The 18,324-nt window shown below is 40.0% G+C and overlaps 1 protein-coding gene across 1 annotated transcript in view; it reads left to right on the top strand.

The window, feature by feature from the left end:
- The window catches only part of gpr158a (G protein-coupled receptor 158a), a 64,708-nt gene that overhangs the window by 22,998 nt on the left and 23,386 nt on the right, over positions 1-18,324 (top strand). Inside the window, exons 3-5 of the mRNA XM_033986271.2 lie at positions 6,972-7,074; positions 10,218-10,444; positions 11,618-11,686. Coding sequence (XP_033842162.1) covers positions 6,972-7,074; positions 10,218-10,444; positions 11,618-11,686 — 399 coding nt within the window. The remainder of the gene's footprint in view (positions 1-6,971; positions 7,075-10,217; positions 10,445-11,617; positions 11,687-18,324) is intronic.

The raw sequence follows: 18,324 nt of genomic DNA, 5'->3' as shown, positions 1-18,324 counted from the left end.
CTAAAATCAAAATTCATATTTTAATTTTTTTTTTTAATTCAGTAAAGGACTTAGCAATAACTCCTTTAAGGTTTGGGGTATGCATTATTGAAATAATTGCAAGTACAGGAAGGGATGGAGATAGGGGGCAGATGAAACAAATTTTTTAACACTCAAGTCTTAAATGCAGGACAATACAAAAGCATGCATGAATCGATTCAAATGGAACTTTATTTATTTATTTATTTGACTGGGACAATGCATATTGATGAAAAGACATGATTCAACATGAATGTAAATACGCCAGATTATAGCCAAAGGCTAATTTCCATCTGTTGTCCCAACTCTGTGTACATTAATGCTGAGAGAACACTGTTAAAACAAAGAATAAGCTAGAACATTAATTTGAGTACCAGGCTCTGTGCACAGCTGTTCTAAACACGTCACTGCTGGAAAGGTCTATATATGCTACTGTAGTACAATATGTTTTTGTACTGAACCCATTATAACATTCCCTTCGCATTCCCATTTGCTCTTATTTGCCTTACAATTCCTGAAAATTCAGAGAATTCTCTATGACCTCCACACGACCTTCAACCCCTACTAAATATAGCCATTCTTTTGTGGAGTCCATTTGAGCTCCTGTCTTTGTTTCACAATCTCCTCTGGCAGCTGCAGCTAACTTACACACATGAAACAAAAGAAGACAGGCTATCGACAGGGACACACTAGCCCGGCTTTAGTGCTGCAAGGCTTGGGAGGGGGCTCAGACACGGGCTGGGGTAGAGGAGGGGTCCTGGATGAGTGCTGATAGGGAAATTAAGCACCATATGATACCAAGCATGACCCTATAGGCAGTTTGTATGGGGGAGTATGTGGTTATAGCTATTCAGTTTTGGTCTTTAGTATCGACAGAAAAGGCAGAAATCTGAGCGGCTTAAAACATAGATGGGAGCGTATAAGTCTAAGTCCAAGGGGATGACATTAAAATATGCTTATAAAAAAGTATTATCACTACTTTTTTTTATAAGCCCTTTGCTGTATGAATTTGAATTTTTTATCATTGTATCCCAACTAAGGTTGTCAGAAGTACTGAACATCAGATACTAGTATTGAAACTATGATCTGATGTTGAAAATAACATTCTATAGTCTAAATAAGGAATTTTTAAAAATTATTATCATTGTGGTATCGGTATTGAGTCTATTCCTTTCTATCGAAATCGAGTTTGAAATTTTAGTGTCATGACAACGCTACTATTATCTGCATAGGCCACTAGAAAACACATTACCTTGTTTTATGATATTAAATTAAAATAATAATATAATTAAAGTGCCCAGATTATGCAAAATTGACTTTTTAGAGCCTTTAACCATGTTATAATTGGTTCCCTTCCCATCTACACACTCAAAGTTGTATTTAGAGCCTATAACTAACCATAATTATTTTTTTCACCTACTTAGCAATATGCAAATGCTAACTAGGCTAACTCAAAAAGTCCCCCTGCACACACATTAAGGCACCATACCTTTACCACATCTTTGTATTCATACTATCGGTGCTATGAGCTTTGCCTTTTTATGCAGATACGTTTCAAAGCTTCTAGTATGAGCTGTCCATGGTGCTGAAATGCGTAATGAAATAAAAGAGCATCTTGAATCTTGAAATAAAAATAACCATGGTAACTACAAAAGTCTGCTTGTTGTACCCTTTATGTCAGCGCTATATGTCAGATGCACATGTACTGAACAAAGCAGGGAAACCAATTAGAGAGCTTCAGAGGACATCACATAATATACATGCATGCTCATATGTGACCACTGGCACTGTTAAGACTGTACTCTTTGTTCCTTAGACATTGCATCTAAAGAGAGAATGTTGTTAGTGCTATAATTTATATGGTTTAGTCTATTTTGGCTTTTGTGATTATTATAAGTACATGTCTGGTGAAGGTGGACTTTAGACATATGTGGGTGCGCTTTATGGAGAACCACCTGATGACATCACAAGGTGGAACCAATAACTTTGAGCTTTTTAATGTTTCTCTCAAAAGTCATTTGCTTGTCCCTAAGAAAATAGAGAAGTACAATGCCGTACTGTGGAACATGCCTGCTGTGTGTCCAACTCCTATCATTTGCCCCCCTTTAAAAATTGGCTATCCCTCTCTTTCATTCTTTCTCTCTCTCCCTTTTTCTCCTTCTCTCTTTCTCTCTCTCTGTCGTATTCTCTCTCTCCCTTTTTATCTCTTTCTCTCTCAGTCCCTCCCCCTCTCTTTCTCTCCACCCTTTCTTCTCATCTTCCTTTGCCTCCTTCCATTTCTTTTTCTCTCCCTCCCTCTCATTCTCTTTCTCCTCCTCTCCTCTTCCTGCCCATCTCTCCCTTTCTCGCTCTCTCTCCCCCTCTCAACCATGGTCTCTTCCTCCCTCTCTTTATTATTTTTGGCTTACTCTCTCTGTTTCCTTCTCTTCCTCACTCTCTCCCTCTCCTTTCTCTCTCTCACCCCCCCATCTTTCCCTTTCTCACTCTCCCTCCCTCCCTCTTTCACCCCTCCTCTCTTCCTCCCTCCCTCTGTTTTTGCCTTTCTCTCTCTCTGTCTCCTTCTCTCCCTCCTCTCTCTCACCTTTCCTCTCCCACCCCCCCATTCTCTCCCATTCCCTCTCTCCACCTTCTTTCTAAATACAAACTTGTAAAAGTGCATGCTCTGGGGGCTGTGGGTTTGACATCAAGCCCCTCACCTCTCCTATCTCCCACCTCCCCTCTTCCTTCTCCCCCTCCTCTCCCCTCTTCCCTCTCCCATCTCCCCTCAACTCTTCCCCTCTGGTCTGTGCTGTTCTGGTCTGCAGTGCACTCCTCCGCTGCTTTTGTCCTAATGACACACAGTGAATTAGACCAGAGACCTCTGAGCCATTTATATAAGCACGTGTGTAGTGAGGTCATAGAAAGTGTTGTTTACCTGTCCCCAAACATGGAGTCTGCTGACGAGTTGTGATGTGTTTTCCACTTGTTTTGAGAGACATCTTGGTGTTTCATTCGGTTGTTTTGGAAGTTACAAAATAGATAGTAAAGGAATGGTAGAGTCCATCTGCAGAGGATTGAAATATATGGCAAGGGAAAAATAATGACCAAAAATAAAATAAAAAAATATATTATAAAACGGTATTAACTTAGGGTAAAGAGAAGAAGGGACACAGGGAAAAAGAAGGAGAAAGACATACACGGGGAGAGATGGGGGTACGCTAGAGCTAGAGCGAAGAGATATAGAGGTAGAAGAAAGAGGAGAAAGAGGCAAAGATGGAGCAGGGAAAGAGAAAGAAAGCAATAGAGGGGGTAGAGAGAGAGAAGTGAGAAAGAAAAACAGAGAGATAGAAGGAGAAAAAAAAGAACGACAAGGGAAGAGAGAGAGGAAGAGAGAGAGAGGGGGGGGGGGGCTGTCATAAAGAAATATGAGCCACATCTTGTTTAATTACCGCAGCACAGGTGAGGCAGGAGAGAGAACGCAAAATGGCTTCCGTATGAGACAGCCAATCATTGTCAACACTGCATAATTAATTACCAATATCCACAACACATTATTTATTTATTTTGGATTATCTTTTGTTTTCTAATCCATTGTACAGTATCGAAATGTATCAAAAAGTTGTCAACTGAAATTTTGACACCTTTTCCAGGAGTAGTACTACATATATTCACAGTACTCCTCTCAAGTATTTTTATGTTGTTAAACTAACTGAGCACATACAGCTCCTCTTCAATCAGTCACATGAAATACAGTGAACTTGAGATGGCTCCTATGGATAAAAACTCTACTTACACGATACTGTATGCACTTTTTCATACAAACATAAGCCATATCAAGTGTGTATAAATTGCAATTGAAGTTGTTACAAATTGCGTAAAACAAAATATATTTTCATTGAAAAATCTTGTTGTACCTGTAGTTAAGACCTCTACAGACATATTCTGTTTGTCAGTTCATATTTCAGTCCTGTCTTAAATGTTAAGAATTTAATATGTACAGTATTGCAAATTGAATTGAATTTTCAGAAAAATCACAATATGATACAATAATCCTGCTTTAGGCCTGGTTTAGATCTGGTGGTACTCACGGCCCAAAATTGTAGATGGTACTTGGAGTGGAACATTTGAAAACTACTGGTGTATATTATAAGAAGCTTCATCCCCAGAGAACTCAGAGACCAGGACTTGTCAGTGCACTGCAATGACAGGAAGCATGCTCAGACCAGACTCAAGTGGGACATAGCCTGGGTTATTCCTGGCCAAATCCAGCCCCCTCCACCCCACCCCCATATGTAATCCCTGTCTCCGGGCGGGACCTATCACAGGAGGACAGGTGATGCGGGGAGGCAGCCAGGAGCAGGAGCAGGTCGGACCTGTCCTCCGTGCAGAACGTCAAAGGGCCACTGAGAGCACCGGTGACAAAAATAAAGTCTGATTTTTTGGGCTGTAGCTTTGGGGATATTTGAAGAGTTGTTTAAAGCTGACTTATTATGTAAATCAACTTTTTAGAGCTTTTAACCATGTTATAGTTGTTTCCCCTTCTCATTTACCCTCTCAAAGTTGTATTTAGTATTTAGTATAATCTTTATACATCAAGACATTATGGCTCCGATCTATCCCCGCTTTCACTGACACCGATCTACCATTTTGGTATAAATGAAAAGAAAATGAAAAGAAAAACTCAGTTACTCGCTAGCATGATGTGCATCTATCTCTCTCTGTTGTGATGACGTTTATGGCGGTGTCAGCTACCATTGGGCACTGCAGTTTTCGAAAGCGGAAGTTAGCGGATTTGTTTCTTTTATGAAGTTGTACTAATGAACTAATACTATTTAAAATGTGCAAATGATAACTTAATGTTGCACTGGTGTCATAGATTATAACTATATAGCAGACACAAGTACAATATACAGTATCTTCTTTAACACTTGTTTCAGGAATTTCACCTTAGAATTATTGGGTTCTATCAGATGTTTTTTTGCCGAAATTGAGTTATTTATATATTTTTGGTCCTGAATATCTTCTGTACACTTTAATCAAGACTGTGTAGATTGTGGTACATTTTTAGGTCTGTATGAGCAAAAATCAGTTTCTCAATTCCACTGTGTTCTATGAGGGGTTGCAACTTTAAATCTCAGTATCTCAGAACTACCCAGAGGTAGAACCATGAGTTGTCAATAGGAAATTTAGTACAAATAAATAAATAAATTAAAACATTAAAATAAAAAATCCTTCTTGATGTATCACTTGTATCCACAATCTTGTTCTTTAGGTTATTACTCAATGTTCATGAGCGTAAGTGAGGGTAGGAATGTAGATTGACCAGTAAATACGAAAGCTTTGCCTTTTGACTCCCTCTTAACCACAACACTCTGATACAGTGACCGTATCACTACAGACGCTGCACCTGTCACGCGCCATCCTTCCCTCACCTTTGAACTGAAATACTTGAACTCCTCCACTTGAGGCAGGAACTCTTCATTTACCTGGAGAATATCGAAATCAAGTTTGAAATTTTAGTATCGTGACACTACAGTGTACCTTTAAAAATGTCATCTTATAAGAAAACTAGCCCCAAAACCATAATGTGTTTTGATTGCGGAAAAGGTCATTTTAAAGGCGAACATCTTTTTCAATTTTCTGTAATGGAGGACAGGAGCACATCCATTCTGCTTTTGTGAAAGATCACGGAGACCTGATATGTCTGCTGGGACTGAAACTGATGTGTTCAAAGACCCTGGGGATTCTGAAGAATGTGGAAGTAAGAGCCATCAGCAGGAGAGCATAAACCCAGTCGGGGCTGTCCATTTGTGGCTAGCCCGTCTTGACAAGGCAACCTAGTAAAATAAAACAAAAACTTCTGCAAAATTCAAATTACAAAACATCTAGAAGTGAAAAAATAAAAAAATTAAAAAATTAAAAAAATATGAAAATACAGAAATTACAATAAAAAATAATAAATTAAAATGAAAAAGAAATAATTAATAAAATAAAACAAAACAAATTGTCTGTTCTTAATATAGATTTCAATTTGACCTTGTTTAAGATAAACCATGACCTCAGTCTGCTAAGAATGCCCCAGACACTGGAGCTTTGTCGGGGCAGCTGCTCGTCACACCCCCCGATCACACCAATGAGGGTTTCGCTAATTTGATATCAGACTGACAATTAAACCATGTCTTCAATAATCAGACCTTTGCTCTTTTGTCTCCTCACATACTCCCTCTGTTTGGAAATAAATATGTAAAAGGATCCTACTGTGTTTTACTACGTGAGTGTCCTATTAGTGATTTTTCTCAGCCAATATGATATCCAGTCTCTGTCTCACTGTTGTGGTTGGGAATCAATATGTGCAAGAATTTATAAAAAGAAAAAAAAAAAGTATAACTGGGATATAATGTGATTTGCATTATCATCCCTCCATAACCTGGCCCCCACCTACATCTCTGAGCTCCTCCACCACCACACACCTACACACTCTCCGATCAGCCGATGCCAACTTCCTGTCTCCCCCCCATCAGGACTAAGCATAAGACTAGGGGACAGTGCCTTCTCCGCTGGTGCTCCCACCCTCTGGACGTCCCTGCAACACATCAGACTCTCATCCACACTCACCGTCTTGAAAAAAGCTCTGAAAACTCAACTATTCAAAACTGCCTTTGAATAACTGCATCTCCTTTTTTTAAAATCTCTTTCTGTTTCGTGTTTTGTCTGTCTTGAATTGCATGAAGCGTCTTTGAGTGTCTAGTGTTAATAATAATAATAATAATAATAATAATAATAATATTATTATTATTATTATTATTATTATGGGGGGGGGGGGGGGATGGAAATACTGACCAAAAGCATGTTTAAAAGGGAATAAAGCAACAAGAATGTACATGTGTGCTTTAAAAAGACATTGCAAAGTATCAGTATCTTGTCCATTCCCATAAATTTGCCTCACACTGTCCCTATGTTTTTTGTGTTCCCAGTGCCTGCCAATGCGTGGTTATGGCTTTGTTCTCGACAAGTACCAGTGCCAGTGTAAGAAAGGTTTCTACCACCCCAGCCGAGTGGCGGTCAACAGCTTTGAAAGTAAGTCTCAAACAGAAGTACATATTTCACTTTTCTACTTTTAAGTATTGACTCCATAAATACATAAGTCTGGATGTGGGTTCAAAAGATGCTTGGAAGACATAGAAAACCACTTCGGGTAACTTTCTGATGAGGGAACAATGCTCCAAAAAGCATTCAGCATGATGCCCCCTCTTTAATATTCTAACCAATCATTCGTTTATAGTACTCCCTTTATATTGTCTGTTACTTTCTAACACTTTATATAACTTCTATCTAATCCTATTCCAACTGCCAGTCAACTACAGGCCCAAACAAAGCCATGAGTCAACAGCGTGGAGCTCCTAAGTCTTTCTATTTGTGGATCAGCCGTAGCTTTGAGAAATGGAACGGCTTCTTTTAAAGGCAAAATCCCTCAGATCTGGTAGACAATGGCCCTCAAAGCTCCACAAAGTCTGGGTCTGTCAACGTTTTTCTGCTGGGCCAGCTCTGTGGGAAGCCTATTGCAAGTAAAGACAGGTCTATTAGGGAACAATGTGGGGATTTTTGACCCAGTTTGTGCAGGCTATAGAAGTTTGTGTTAATGATTTTTATTTTGAGAGCGGATTTACACCTCAAGTTGTCCACTGAGACAGAAGTATGAAATGCTTTTAATAGAAGGAGATTTAAAGTAGTACACAACATAAAAGACAGATGATTATAGCTTTATTGGTAAGTCATTTTGTCTCGTTAATAGTATTTTAAAATTGGTTTTGATATTAAGCAAAAGGGTAGCTTTAAACTGATTTTCTCCAATTGGCAACAGCAGGTGACACAATCAAGCCAAGTTACAGGTCAAACCTGTGGAGAAGCAACCCTCTTTCTACATGTGACAAGCACGTGGCATAACCTTCCTACATATTACAAGTTACATATTGCACTTTTTAGTCTGGTCACCAGTGAATCTCCCCAAGTTCAGATGGGCATGATTGACAGGTGGATTAGCCAATCAGGGATGTGCATGATCAGTCTGTATCAAAACCAATATGACTGCTTACAAGGAAAAGGTGAGAGTAATTAGATTACATTTTCTTCAACAGAGAATAAAGAACAAGGTGCTCACTTCATGCAGTTAATCAAATTCCTTACCACACACATATATACCCATCTACTCTTTTCTCAAATACATTTTTTCACCGACCTTCCCATGGAAACGCTATTCTCTTTGCCACCTGCTCTTGATGCGTGTGTGCATGTGAGCGGGCGGAGCGGTGGCCTCCATGTTGACTTTGCGTGTGGACACATATAGATCGGCGCAGTGCTGTTGACATGATGTCGATGAATCCTTGTAAGGTCAGGGAGGGATAAGCTTCCATATACTCTGCTCTGTCATCCTGCCACTTTATCTGCTCCATCCTCACATCCTGAAGATCAATACAGCAAAGAGCAGTGCTACTCACAAGCAAGAGTAGAAGCGAGAGTGGGGTTTAAGTTGTACAAATTGGTGATGTCTTAATTTCAGATAGAGAGCAGACATCATCCCCCAGAAAATCTACAAATATTGAGGTTGGGTTTAATGCCAAATATTCTTGAGTAGCAGTGACTATCCCTGTTACTTCTACCTGCTTAAAGTTCCATAGGTTAAGTGAGCTTCCCCTGGTGTTGGGCAATTAATCACATTTGAATTGAGATTGAGATTTAGTCATTTCTAATCATCATTTATCAGATTGGGTATATTTAAAAGTGCTGTACCTGATTGTTACTGTCTTAAAATGTAAAAAACTTAAATACTTTGTAGCAAACCAAAGTTATTTCTTACTTAACTTGTGCTTTCCTAGCATCCTAATTATTCACCACGATCAGTTTTAATCGCTTTTCACAACTCACAGTGCGGAATTTTGCCATCACAGTAAAGCTGCCAACAACTAGCATGCTAACAGGGAAAGCAATAACCACTGAATGGAGACAAACAGGTGGCGGACCCTCCTTCCTCCTTTCAGCCTTAGGGTTCTTGAAATTTCATAATCATGTCGCAAATTTGTCTGTATACAAATTAAAAGTTATGTATATAGCAGACGTAAGTATAGATTTCCCCTAGTGAAATGTGGGTGGAGTTTTGTGACGTTTCATGGCCCTAGAGCACAGTGTAATGACTTGACTGAGGCCTGATGAGCTTGTTCATCAATACCAATGATGCCTCTGACTCACTTGGCCCTTTAAATATTAGTCTTGGCTGGAGGGAGCAGGAATGTAAACACGTCCTGCTGTTTTGGTTTGATCTGAGGCAGATCTAAATGAGCCCTCTTTGCTTTTATGGTCCATTCACTTTTATAGCTCAAATTTCCTTCATTACACAGCTAACATATTCAGCGTTAGCAGCTACTGTTTTTAGCCTGATTAAAACGACTTCCCTCTCCAGTGCCTTGTTTGTTTGAATAGAGCCGCACACAAAAACACTGACTATTTGTGGCACAGCATCATAAACTGCAATAAATTAGAACACCTCATCATCGGCCCCAAATAGCTCTTCCCCTCTGCACAGAACTTTCCATCGATGGCCACACAGACTTTAAATCCCACATCTGTCACATCACCAAAACATCCCTTTTCACCTAAGTAACATTGCCAGTCCCACACGTACTTCCTCAGCTGAACTCATCCACGTCACTACTGCAATAGCCCCCTGTACAGTCTTCCATCCACTGATCTCCAAACCTCTGCTGTCCTCCTCCTCACCCACACCCGTACCAGAGACCTTCTTAAATAAGTCCACTGGTTTCCCAACCCACAGCACATCAGCTCCAAGACCCTCCTGATCACCTACAAAGCCCTCAATAACCAAGGTGTCCAGTAGGCCTGTCAGGATAATTACTATATCAACTTAACATTCAATATATGAAAGCTGGAACAATATATTTTGGGGCTCAGTAATTACGTGTGTAAAATTTCTTTTGCAATAGTGGGGAGATTTTTTATATTCCATTTATATCTAATAACGTAAGATTTGAGTTGTAGAGGGTAGAATAAATAACTTCTAGTCTTAATTATTAGTTAATCTTGCTATTTATTTGTTGTTTGGCCTTTTAATAATATGATATATTTAAAAATAACAAAGAAAAAACTGCAAGCTTTTGAATACTTTTCAGAATGGACTTCATTTTTTGTACCTGTCTTGTGTGTTGCAGGACTGGGTAAGAGCGGCAGAGTGGTTGACAGTGGCCCAAATGCGGATGAGGGTTGGTCCAGTGACTGCCTGCCCTGTGCTCCGGGCTGTACCTTCTGTAAGGACGATACTCCCTGTGTGACCCGGGAGGACGGGGCTCTGCGGCTCACTGTGCTGGCCTTCCAGTGCCTGTGCATGCTGCTGCTCTTCATCAGCATGGTCATCATCTACCACTACAGGAGGAACAAGGTATGGGTCTTTTTTCTCAAGTGATGTACGAGATTTTTTTTTGTGTTAAAGTGGCTTCACCCAACTTTATTTGATTGAAATCTGTTTTACCCCAGTATTGATATATTGTAAAAGCAGCTCTTGGAGTAAAAATGAGAATGCTGTGTGCTGTCTGTAATGATAAAGATTTTTTATTGTCCAAGAACCAGGAAGTACGATATATGGAGACTAACAGGTTGTGTATCCTCCTTCAGGGAAGTTGTAATGCTCCTTTAAACAAACCACAACCTAGATATGTTGGCGATTAAAAGACATTTTAACATGCAAACATTTGCTTTAAAGTATCAACCAAATATTTTATGGGATACATTAGTACATGGAGGATAGTACAGTAGCTTTTTTTGCAGACCTATTATTCAAAGGGACCCATCTGCCTGTTCTCTGCTCTCTGAAAGCCCCTGAAGGCCTCATGTCAATTAGGCCAGTGTCTGTTGTTACATTTATCACATGAGAGGTGCACAGAGCAGTGGTCATAAAAAGCCCTAAGGCGGAACTTTCTTTTACTGGACGGGCCATATTCTGCTCTATTCAAAAACTGCTCCAGTCGTCTACCAGCGCCTTAGGCTCCATATGCCTTCTAAAGGTCTGCTGAAAGTGAGGTCATTTTGTAAGATGGATGGAATTATGTAATGAAGATGTCTCGTATCTGTATCTGTCTTATATACGGGATACACATATGTAAGGGGAGGAAAAAGTACACTTATAGGAATAGCGTTTATTAAATTAAATTTGTTTAGTTTATTTTAGTTTGGTTTTCTTTTGATATGGTATGGTACACACTAAATCAAAACCTGGACTTAACAGGACTAAACCAGAACTAGAACAATAAAGATTAGATTTACGGTCTTAAAAACATGAAAAACAGAAGTACTTCATTTTAAACAGTTCTCAACACATTCCTAGTATCCAGTTATTCAATTAAATGCTAATAACAACTTGCATTCTAACAGTGCACCAGTATTACTTTCTGGTTTGTGGATGCAGACAGCACACCCCAAGAGCTGCTTTTACAATATATGAGTACTGGGACTAAACAAATGGTACTTTATTACTTGGAACTATTTTGTACAACCCCTTTTCAATTTTTTTTTTTTTTAAATATGTACAATAGTAATCATCATGTGTGTTCTTCAGAGCATCCGAGCTTCAGGCCTGGTTCTTCTGGAGGCCATTTTGTGTGGAGCGCTTCTTCTCTACTTCCCGGTGAGTCCCAACTTGAAATCATGTTACATTGCATCATTTAAGTGTCTTAAAATATATATATAAAAAACGAGTTCATTATAAACTGTTTGCAGTGGTCCAAAGTTATTCCTCACTTATAGTATGCATTGAGAAGATGTTAATTATTCACTACAAAAGGTTTTATAAACACAGCTTTCAGACATCACCATATGGTTTTGCAGTGATGATAAAGCCAACAATAACTAGCATGCTAATGCACACTTCCTGATTGTCACTCAATGAAATGCTTTACAATTAGACACAGAGCACGGAGCAGACTTATTTTGACCTCAAGAGCTGCTTACACAATATATCTGTACTTGGCAAGAAATTGTGATCAAATACATGGGAAAAAAATTGGGTACAGGGTCTTTAAGGTTGTTGTTATTGGTTAGTGTTCCTTCCAACTGAACAATGAATCCGCTACCTCTATATGCTTGCTAGTAAACGCTAATCAGTTGCATAATATTTGTGCTACTTTTGTTAATACAGCTTCAACTGTATTTTCTAGCAAATCTGTAAAACTTCATTCAACAGCTTGGATACTACGTTGAAATGCAAGATGGTTAGTAGTAGAGACACTAGTTCCCGGAGGCAAAGGAGTAGGCGGAGGACAGGGTACAGTGTGAGCGAGCACAGAACTGTAGATACAGAATGTCTCATTATTGCAACATGAGTAATCAATAAAATAACTTCCACTATCGGCATTCTCTGCTTTCCCATGGATGTCTCACTGTAAGGATGGAGCCAAGATTTTGTGCGCTAAGGCTGGAAATAGCATGTAGCATAGCAATTGATGGAATACAATGTTTTTATAACCTACTTTAGCAAAATGCACATAGGGGTTAGAGGTAGGTAAGTGCAATGCTGAACTAAAACAATTCCATAATCGCAAAAAAAATATTAAAAAAAATCATATTTTTTAAAGTTAGCTATTGGTTTGTAAATTTATGGATTTATGGGGTAAATAATTTTAGAACTGTAGACTGAGCTAGACTGAACGAGTATAGGGAAGAGGCAGAGATAGGAGGGTAGGTGAGGCACTCAAGCCTCAAATGCAGAAAATTACAGGATTAGTCAAACAGTAAACTAATGACGAGGGAACACCGTTATAACATGGTTAAAAGCTCATAAAAGTTGATTATGCATAATATGTCACCTATAATGGTGAGTAAAAGTGATTATAAAAACCTTGTCAAAGCCTAATCTCATCATGGATATCAGACGCCACAGTGGGGCACCAGTGGCAAAAACTGTTGTTGTGTTCTTAGGCAAGACACAGAATACACAGAATAAACTACAACCTTTTTATTATACACAGAATAAACTACAACCTTTACCTGTCCTGTACCACCACAGTCCGCAAACAAACATCCACCTCAGGTCAAACTGCTGCTGAACTATTGTTATGGTTAAACCTGGTCCACCTGACAATCCTCGCCCACCTACGACTCATTGATCCAAGAAGCCAACCTTAGTCCTCGCTTTCTCTCCCTTTCTCTCCCTTTCCCTCCCTCTTCTCTGACCCTCGCTCAGGGCATTGGGTAATTGCACTTTAGTTGCAATCACGTTGGCCTGTTTGCCTTGCCCGGCAGTGAGGGCCCGGTGTAATTAAAGCCAACTGATTCAGAGCAGCCTAATCAATGCAATTTGCCGCGACAAGGTGCAGGAATGTAATGATGTCAGAGAATGGACAGATGAGTTAAAAAAAGAAAAGAAAGAAAGAAAGAGAGGAAAGTGGTGTCAGGTTATTGCGGCTGTATCCAGCTGGGGTAGTGATGACATCAAGGCTAAAATTAGCTCCTCTGTAGAGAGAGAAAGAAAGAGAGAGAGACTTGCTGTTCAAATACATTGGGATTATTCTGATGAATTGTAAGAGGAGTGATAGAGTCAAAGGAAACTTGTATACTACTTGACTCTGACTACCACAACCCTACTACTGCTGCTATTCCTATTAGTACTACTTGGCCTACTGCTGCTGCTACCTTTAATACTTATACTGGAGCTACTACCAGTACTACGACTGCTACCATCACTACCACCATACTTCGATTGCTTCTAGCTTACTACTGTTACTACCACCATCACCAATACTACTACTGTTACTACTGCAGCCACTTTTACTACTAGGCGTACTACTAGTACTACTATAAAAGTCTTGCTGCTTTTTGTACAACCTATACAATTATTATTACTGGAGTTTATATAGATACTGAAGCAAATACTACTTCTTTTAAACGGTATTTATTTTTCTTTCAATTTCTGTCAAATTCTTCATGTTTTCTTTACATTTAAATTTTTTTTTCCTGTATAAAAACATACTAATCCAACAGGGAATTATATTGACATATCCTTATTTGCTGCATGTTACTGCATCCCTGTCCCTCCCATTCAGATCTAAAAATAACTCACACATATTGTCCCACGTGATGCTTCTATTTTAAATAATTCCTTTGTTATCAAGCATCCAGTGTGCTATTGCTTTGTACTGTAATACCATTTTTCCCATTTTCTATCCGTACCCCTGAATGTCTCCTGCAATGACTTAGAAAGAATTCAAAATGTGCACTAAAGTGGGTTATTTTGGTTTGCTTTTCATGGGGAGAAGAGGAGAATACATTTGGACATGCTTTGGTGGGTTTGAATGGAATGCCTGGATTAGCTGCTGGGGAGGCTTAGACTGGTGGACAATGTTGTTTTTCTTCCAGTCAAAACAAGAGCGCTGTGCTAATATGTCAACAGTCAGAAAGACTGAAGATGGAAGTGTTTGTGTGTTTTGGATCATATTTATTGATTCTTGTATTCTTCTATTTATAACTTCATCTCAGACCTTTCTCAAAACAAGGTAAACAATAGAGATAGGCAGTGTGCTGATAGGTGTGAGAGCCTGAATGATTATGCAAACATGACTCAGGCACAGTTCCCTTTTAGTGTAGTTCAAGGACTAGTCAACAAACAGAAACTGTAAACAAAGCGGTGTGTACTTTCAGTGTAGTTTGCTCCTCTCCTCAGATAGATATTTTCCACCAGCAATCTGGACCGGAACTGAAGAAGCGGCTTAGATGTGCAGCAAAAAGTCTTCAATCTAAAACTTTTGTCCAATTGACAGAATGATTTTTTCTTTTGCTATGGATCATGTCTGGACAACTGAGGGTTTACACAGACAATATCTCAATGGTACTATCCACATATCTAGAATTTTAAATGAGCACTATGGAACATTTGCATTGCTTATTGCTTTGTCTAGAATGTTCCACACTATGGAATTAAACATATCTGTAGTATTAATTCATTGGTGGTTTTAATCGCTCTTAACTTGGCCTGGGATCATCACCTGCTTGTCTCCATGGAGATAGATAAGTTTAAAGGTGCCGTACCTTATTTTTACAGTCTTAAAACATGAAAAACAGTTCATTAGTTCATTTAAACAGTTTGCAGTGGTCCAAAGATATTCCTCACTTGCCTCATGCATTCCGAACATCCTACTTATTCACGTTGATGAGTTTATTAGCACGTTATACAACTTTCAGAGACCCGAGCAGAGTTTTGTCATCAATAACTTGCTTAACAACTTACTTCCTGATTCTCAGACTATTGAACTCTTTATAATTAGATGAAGGCAGCACACAGTTGTTGCGCTTTGACAGATTTAACTTTATTACATTAAAGTAAAAACTATATACCCTTTAATGCCATGCTGTGGAAGATTCTACGTAAAGTAATACTATCTCCATCACAAGAAGCAGATGGTAGACATTCCACCAGAAAAGTTACACAGCTACTGTCAGTATGTCCCAGTTGTCTCCTTTCTCTGTTACTGGCTGTAGATGTCTTGCCTCTCCTAAAGGGTGCCCCTCGTGGATGCAAAATGTCACCCGCTCTTGACTGATGTCCTAGTGGGTGCTGGGAGTCATTGGTGTGGGACTTCTCAGCCCATCGCGGGGTTAATGAGAAATAGTGTGAACGGCATGGGAGTATAGCATGAGTAGTATATCCTGACTTGACAGGCTAAGAAGTGCTCTCTGAAACACCTCTCCTGCCCCATTCTTCTCCGCTCATTCATCCTCCTCCCTCCACTCTGTTCTCACCTTCTCCTCTGCTCCTTCTTCTCCCTCTCCTCCTCTCTTTTGTCTTTTTCTACTTCATCCTCCACTCCTCCAGTCCTTCTCTCCCTTTCCTCCTCTCCTTCCCCTCTCCACTCTTTGGTCATCCTCTGCTTCTTCTTCTTCCCCCCTCTCCCCTGATCATTCTTCTCTCTCTTCTCCTCTCATGCTTCCCATCTCCTCCACACTTTCTTCCTCCTCTCCTACTCTCTTTAGCCCTCCTCTCCTCTGCTCTTACATCCCCTTTTCGTCCTCCTGTCCTCCTCTACCCCTCTCCTTCTTTCTTCCCCCTCTCCTCTGTTTCTCCTTTGTTCTCTCCTCTCCTCCTCTTGTTCCCCCTCTCCTTCCCTGTCATCCTCCCTCTTCTCCCCCTACTCCTCTCCTTCACCCCTCTCTCTCCTTTTCTTCTCTCTTCTTCTCATTCCCCTTCTTCTCCTTTCCTTCTTCCCCCCTCTCCTCTGCCCTGTCTTCCATCCAAGCATTCCTGACACTTCCAATCTGGCTTAAGTAGATCTAGGGCCTGCTGTGTGTTTGCAGTCTCCCTCTCTCCGTCTCTCCGTCTCTCCGTCTCTCCGCCTCTCCCCAGTGAACCACACAAAGCCAGACTGACTCTCTAAAGTTTAAGTTGAACCCTCATTGGTGTAGAGACCTAAAGTTTCCTGAAGGAGCACACCTAACCTGGACGTGGAAAACTCCAAGCTGATTGGTTGAGAGAAAAGCACGGACATCTTTCCTGTCCACAAATGCACAAAGAGCTTACCTTCTTCACATTTTTCGCAAACTAAATACTCTGTAGGCTGAAGTGCGTCTGTCAGTGTCACCATGTTTGTTTTGGTTCATCTGGGAGCTTCCCCGTTGACTTCCTCACAAACCTCAATCCTTCTCTTTGGTCCAGTGTCTGGTCCATCAGTGGCTGGGCCCAAGATCATTTCTCATCAATTTGTGAACTCACAAATAGAACATGTCACCTGTTTGTATTCATGAAGGTGTTGTGACTTTACCTTGAATGTTCCACAGAATAGTGTAGGGCATATACTGTGGCTGAACATTCTCAGCCCTAGCCCAGACATAACCTTCATATTGGATTTTTAGGTTAAATCTCTCTTGTCTGACACGTTCCAAGTACGCCTCAGATTTTACAGTGTGAGGTGTAGGCAGCTGTGAGAATCTGACACCGGCTCTAGCGTTCCTGTTGGTTGTCCGTGTATGGCGGCCATGTTGGATGTAATTTAGACTGTTTCGTGCAGGCAGAGGACCCATTACCTGCCTGCACAAAATAGTCCTCCCATGTGGTCTTGAGCATCAGCTTTCATAGAGAAAGAAATCCATCGATGTTACCACCCCCCATTGAAGCCAAACAACTGTCAGGACAAAAAGAGTAAACATGCAATCTGGGAGGGTGGGACTAAATTTGTGATGTTCTACTAACCCAAAAACTCATGGTATTATTGCACATTTTTATATTATGAAACTGTGAGCTCAAAATGTTCAAAATGTATTGTTTAGGTGCAGGAAAAAATCTATGTAGAACTACGTAGACCACAAGTCTTTTCTCTGTTACAGGATGTACAGTAAATAGTAATAGTAATAGCAGCAGTAGTGGTAGGCGTGCTAGCAGCTTTGTTTTCTTACACGTTTATTTTAGCAATAGCTTTAAAAGTTATGGTGTTTACTGTGGTCCTAGTATAAAGGCAATAGGTCTGATATCATTTAGCGACTGTAGTAGTAGTAGTAGTACTAGTAGTAGTACTAGTAGTAGTAGTAGTAGTAGTAGTAGTAGTAGTAGTAGTCGTCAAGTCTAAGCTTTATCAAGTAAGGTGGAGCTAGGCCATGTAAAGCTTTTAAAAAACAACGTAAGCGTTTTAAAATGCATTCTAAAATTGACAGGTGGCCAATGGAGGGTGGCCAACATTGGGGTAATATGTTTCCACTTTTTGGCCCCTGTCAGGAGGATGTGAGAAGTCTCGTCCAGGTCATTGTAGAAGGAGTTACAGTAGTCCAGCCAGGACATAATAAAAGTCTCTTTGGGTGATGTATTTCTTTATTTTTCTCAGCTGGCCTTAACAACAGCAATGATCTGTTTTTCCAGTGTAAAATTTGTGTCAATAAAAACGCCAAGATTTTTGGAGGTGGTACGAATAAAAGAATTTAGGGGGCCAATTGCACTGTTTACCCCATCTGAAGTGCTTTGGTTACCAAAGAGAGCTATCTCTGTTTTCCTTTTATTTAGTTTGAAGAAATTTGACTCTAGCCATGAATGAATGTCCTTAAGGCAGTTTTGGAGCGAGACAATAGGAGAGGGATCATTTGGCTTGAGAGGTAGATAAATCTGAAGGTCATCCGCAAAACATTGAAAGGCGATGTCCAGTGGAAGTAGGTAAAACAACAATAGGGTGGGGGCGAGGATATAACTCTGGGGTAGCCCACACTTCAAGGGGCAGGTTTTGGGGGTGTCCTGACTGAGTTCTACAGAGAAGCTCTATCTGATAAAAAAGACCAAACCATTCCTTGGTGTGT

This window comes from Periophthalmus magnuspinnatus, chromosome 20, assembly GCF_009829125.3.
Source record: "Periophthalmus magnuspinnatus isolate fPerMag1 chromosome 20, fPerMag1.2.pri, whole genome shotgun sequence".
Lineage (NCBI taxonomy): Eukaryota > Metazoa > Chordata > Actinopteri > Gobiiformes > Gobiidae > Periophthalmus > Periophthalmus magnuspinnatus.
Note: the sequence above shows the minus strand (reverse complement) of the source record. Positions and strands in the feature narration are given on the sequence as shown.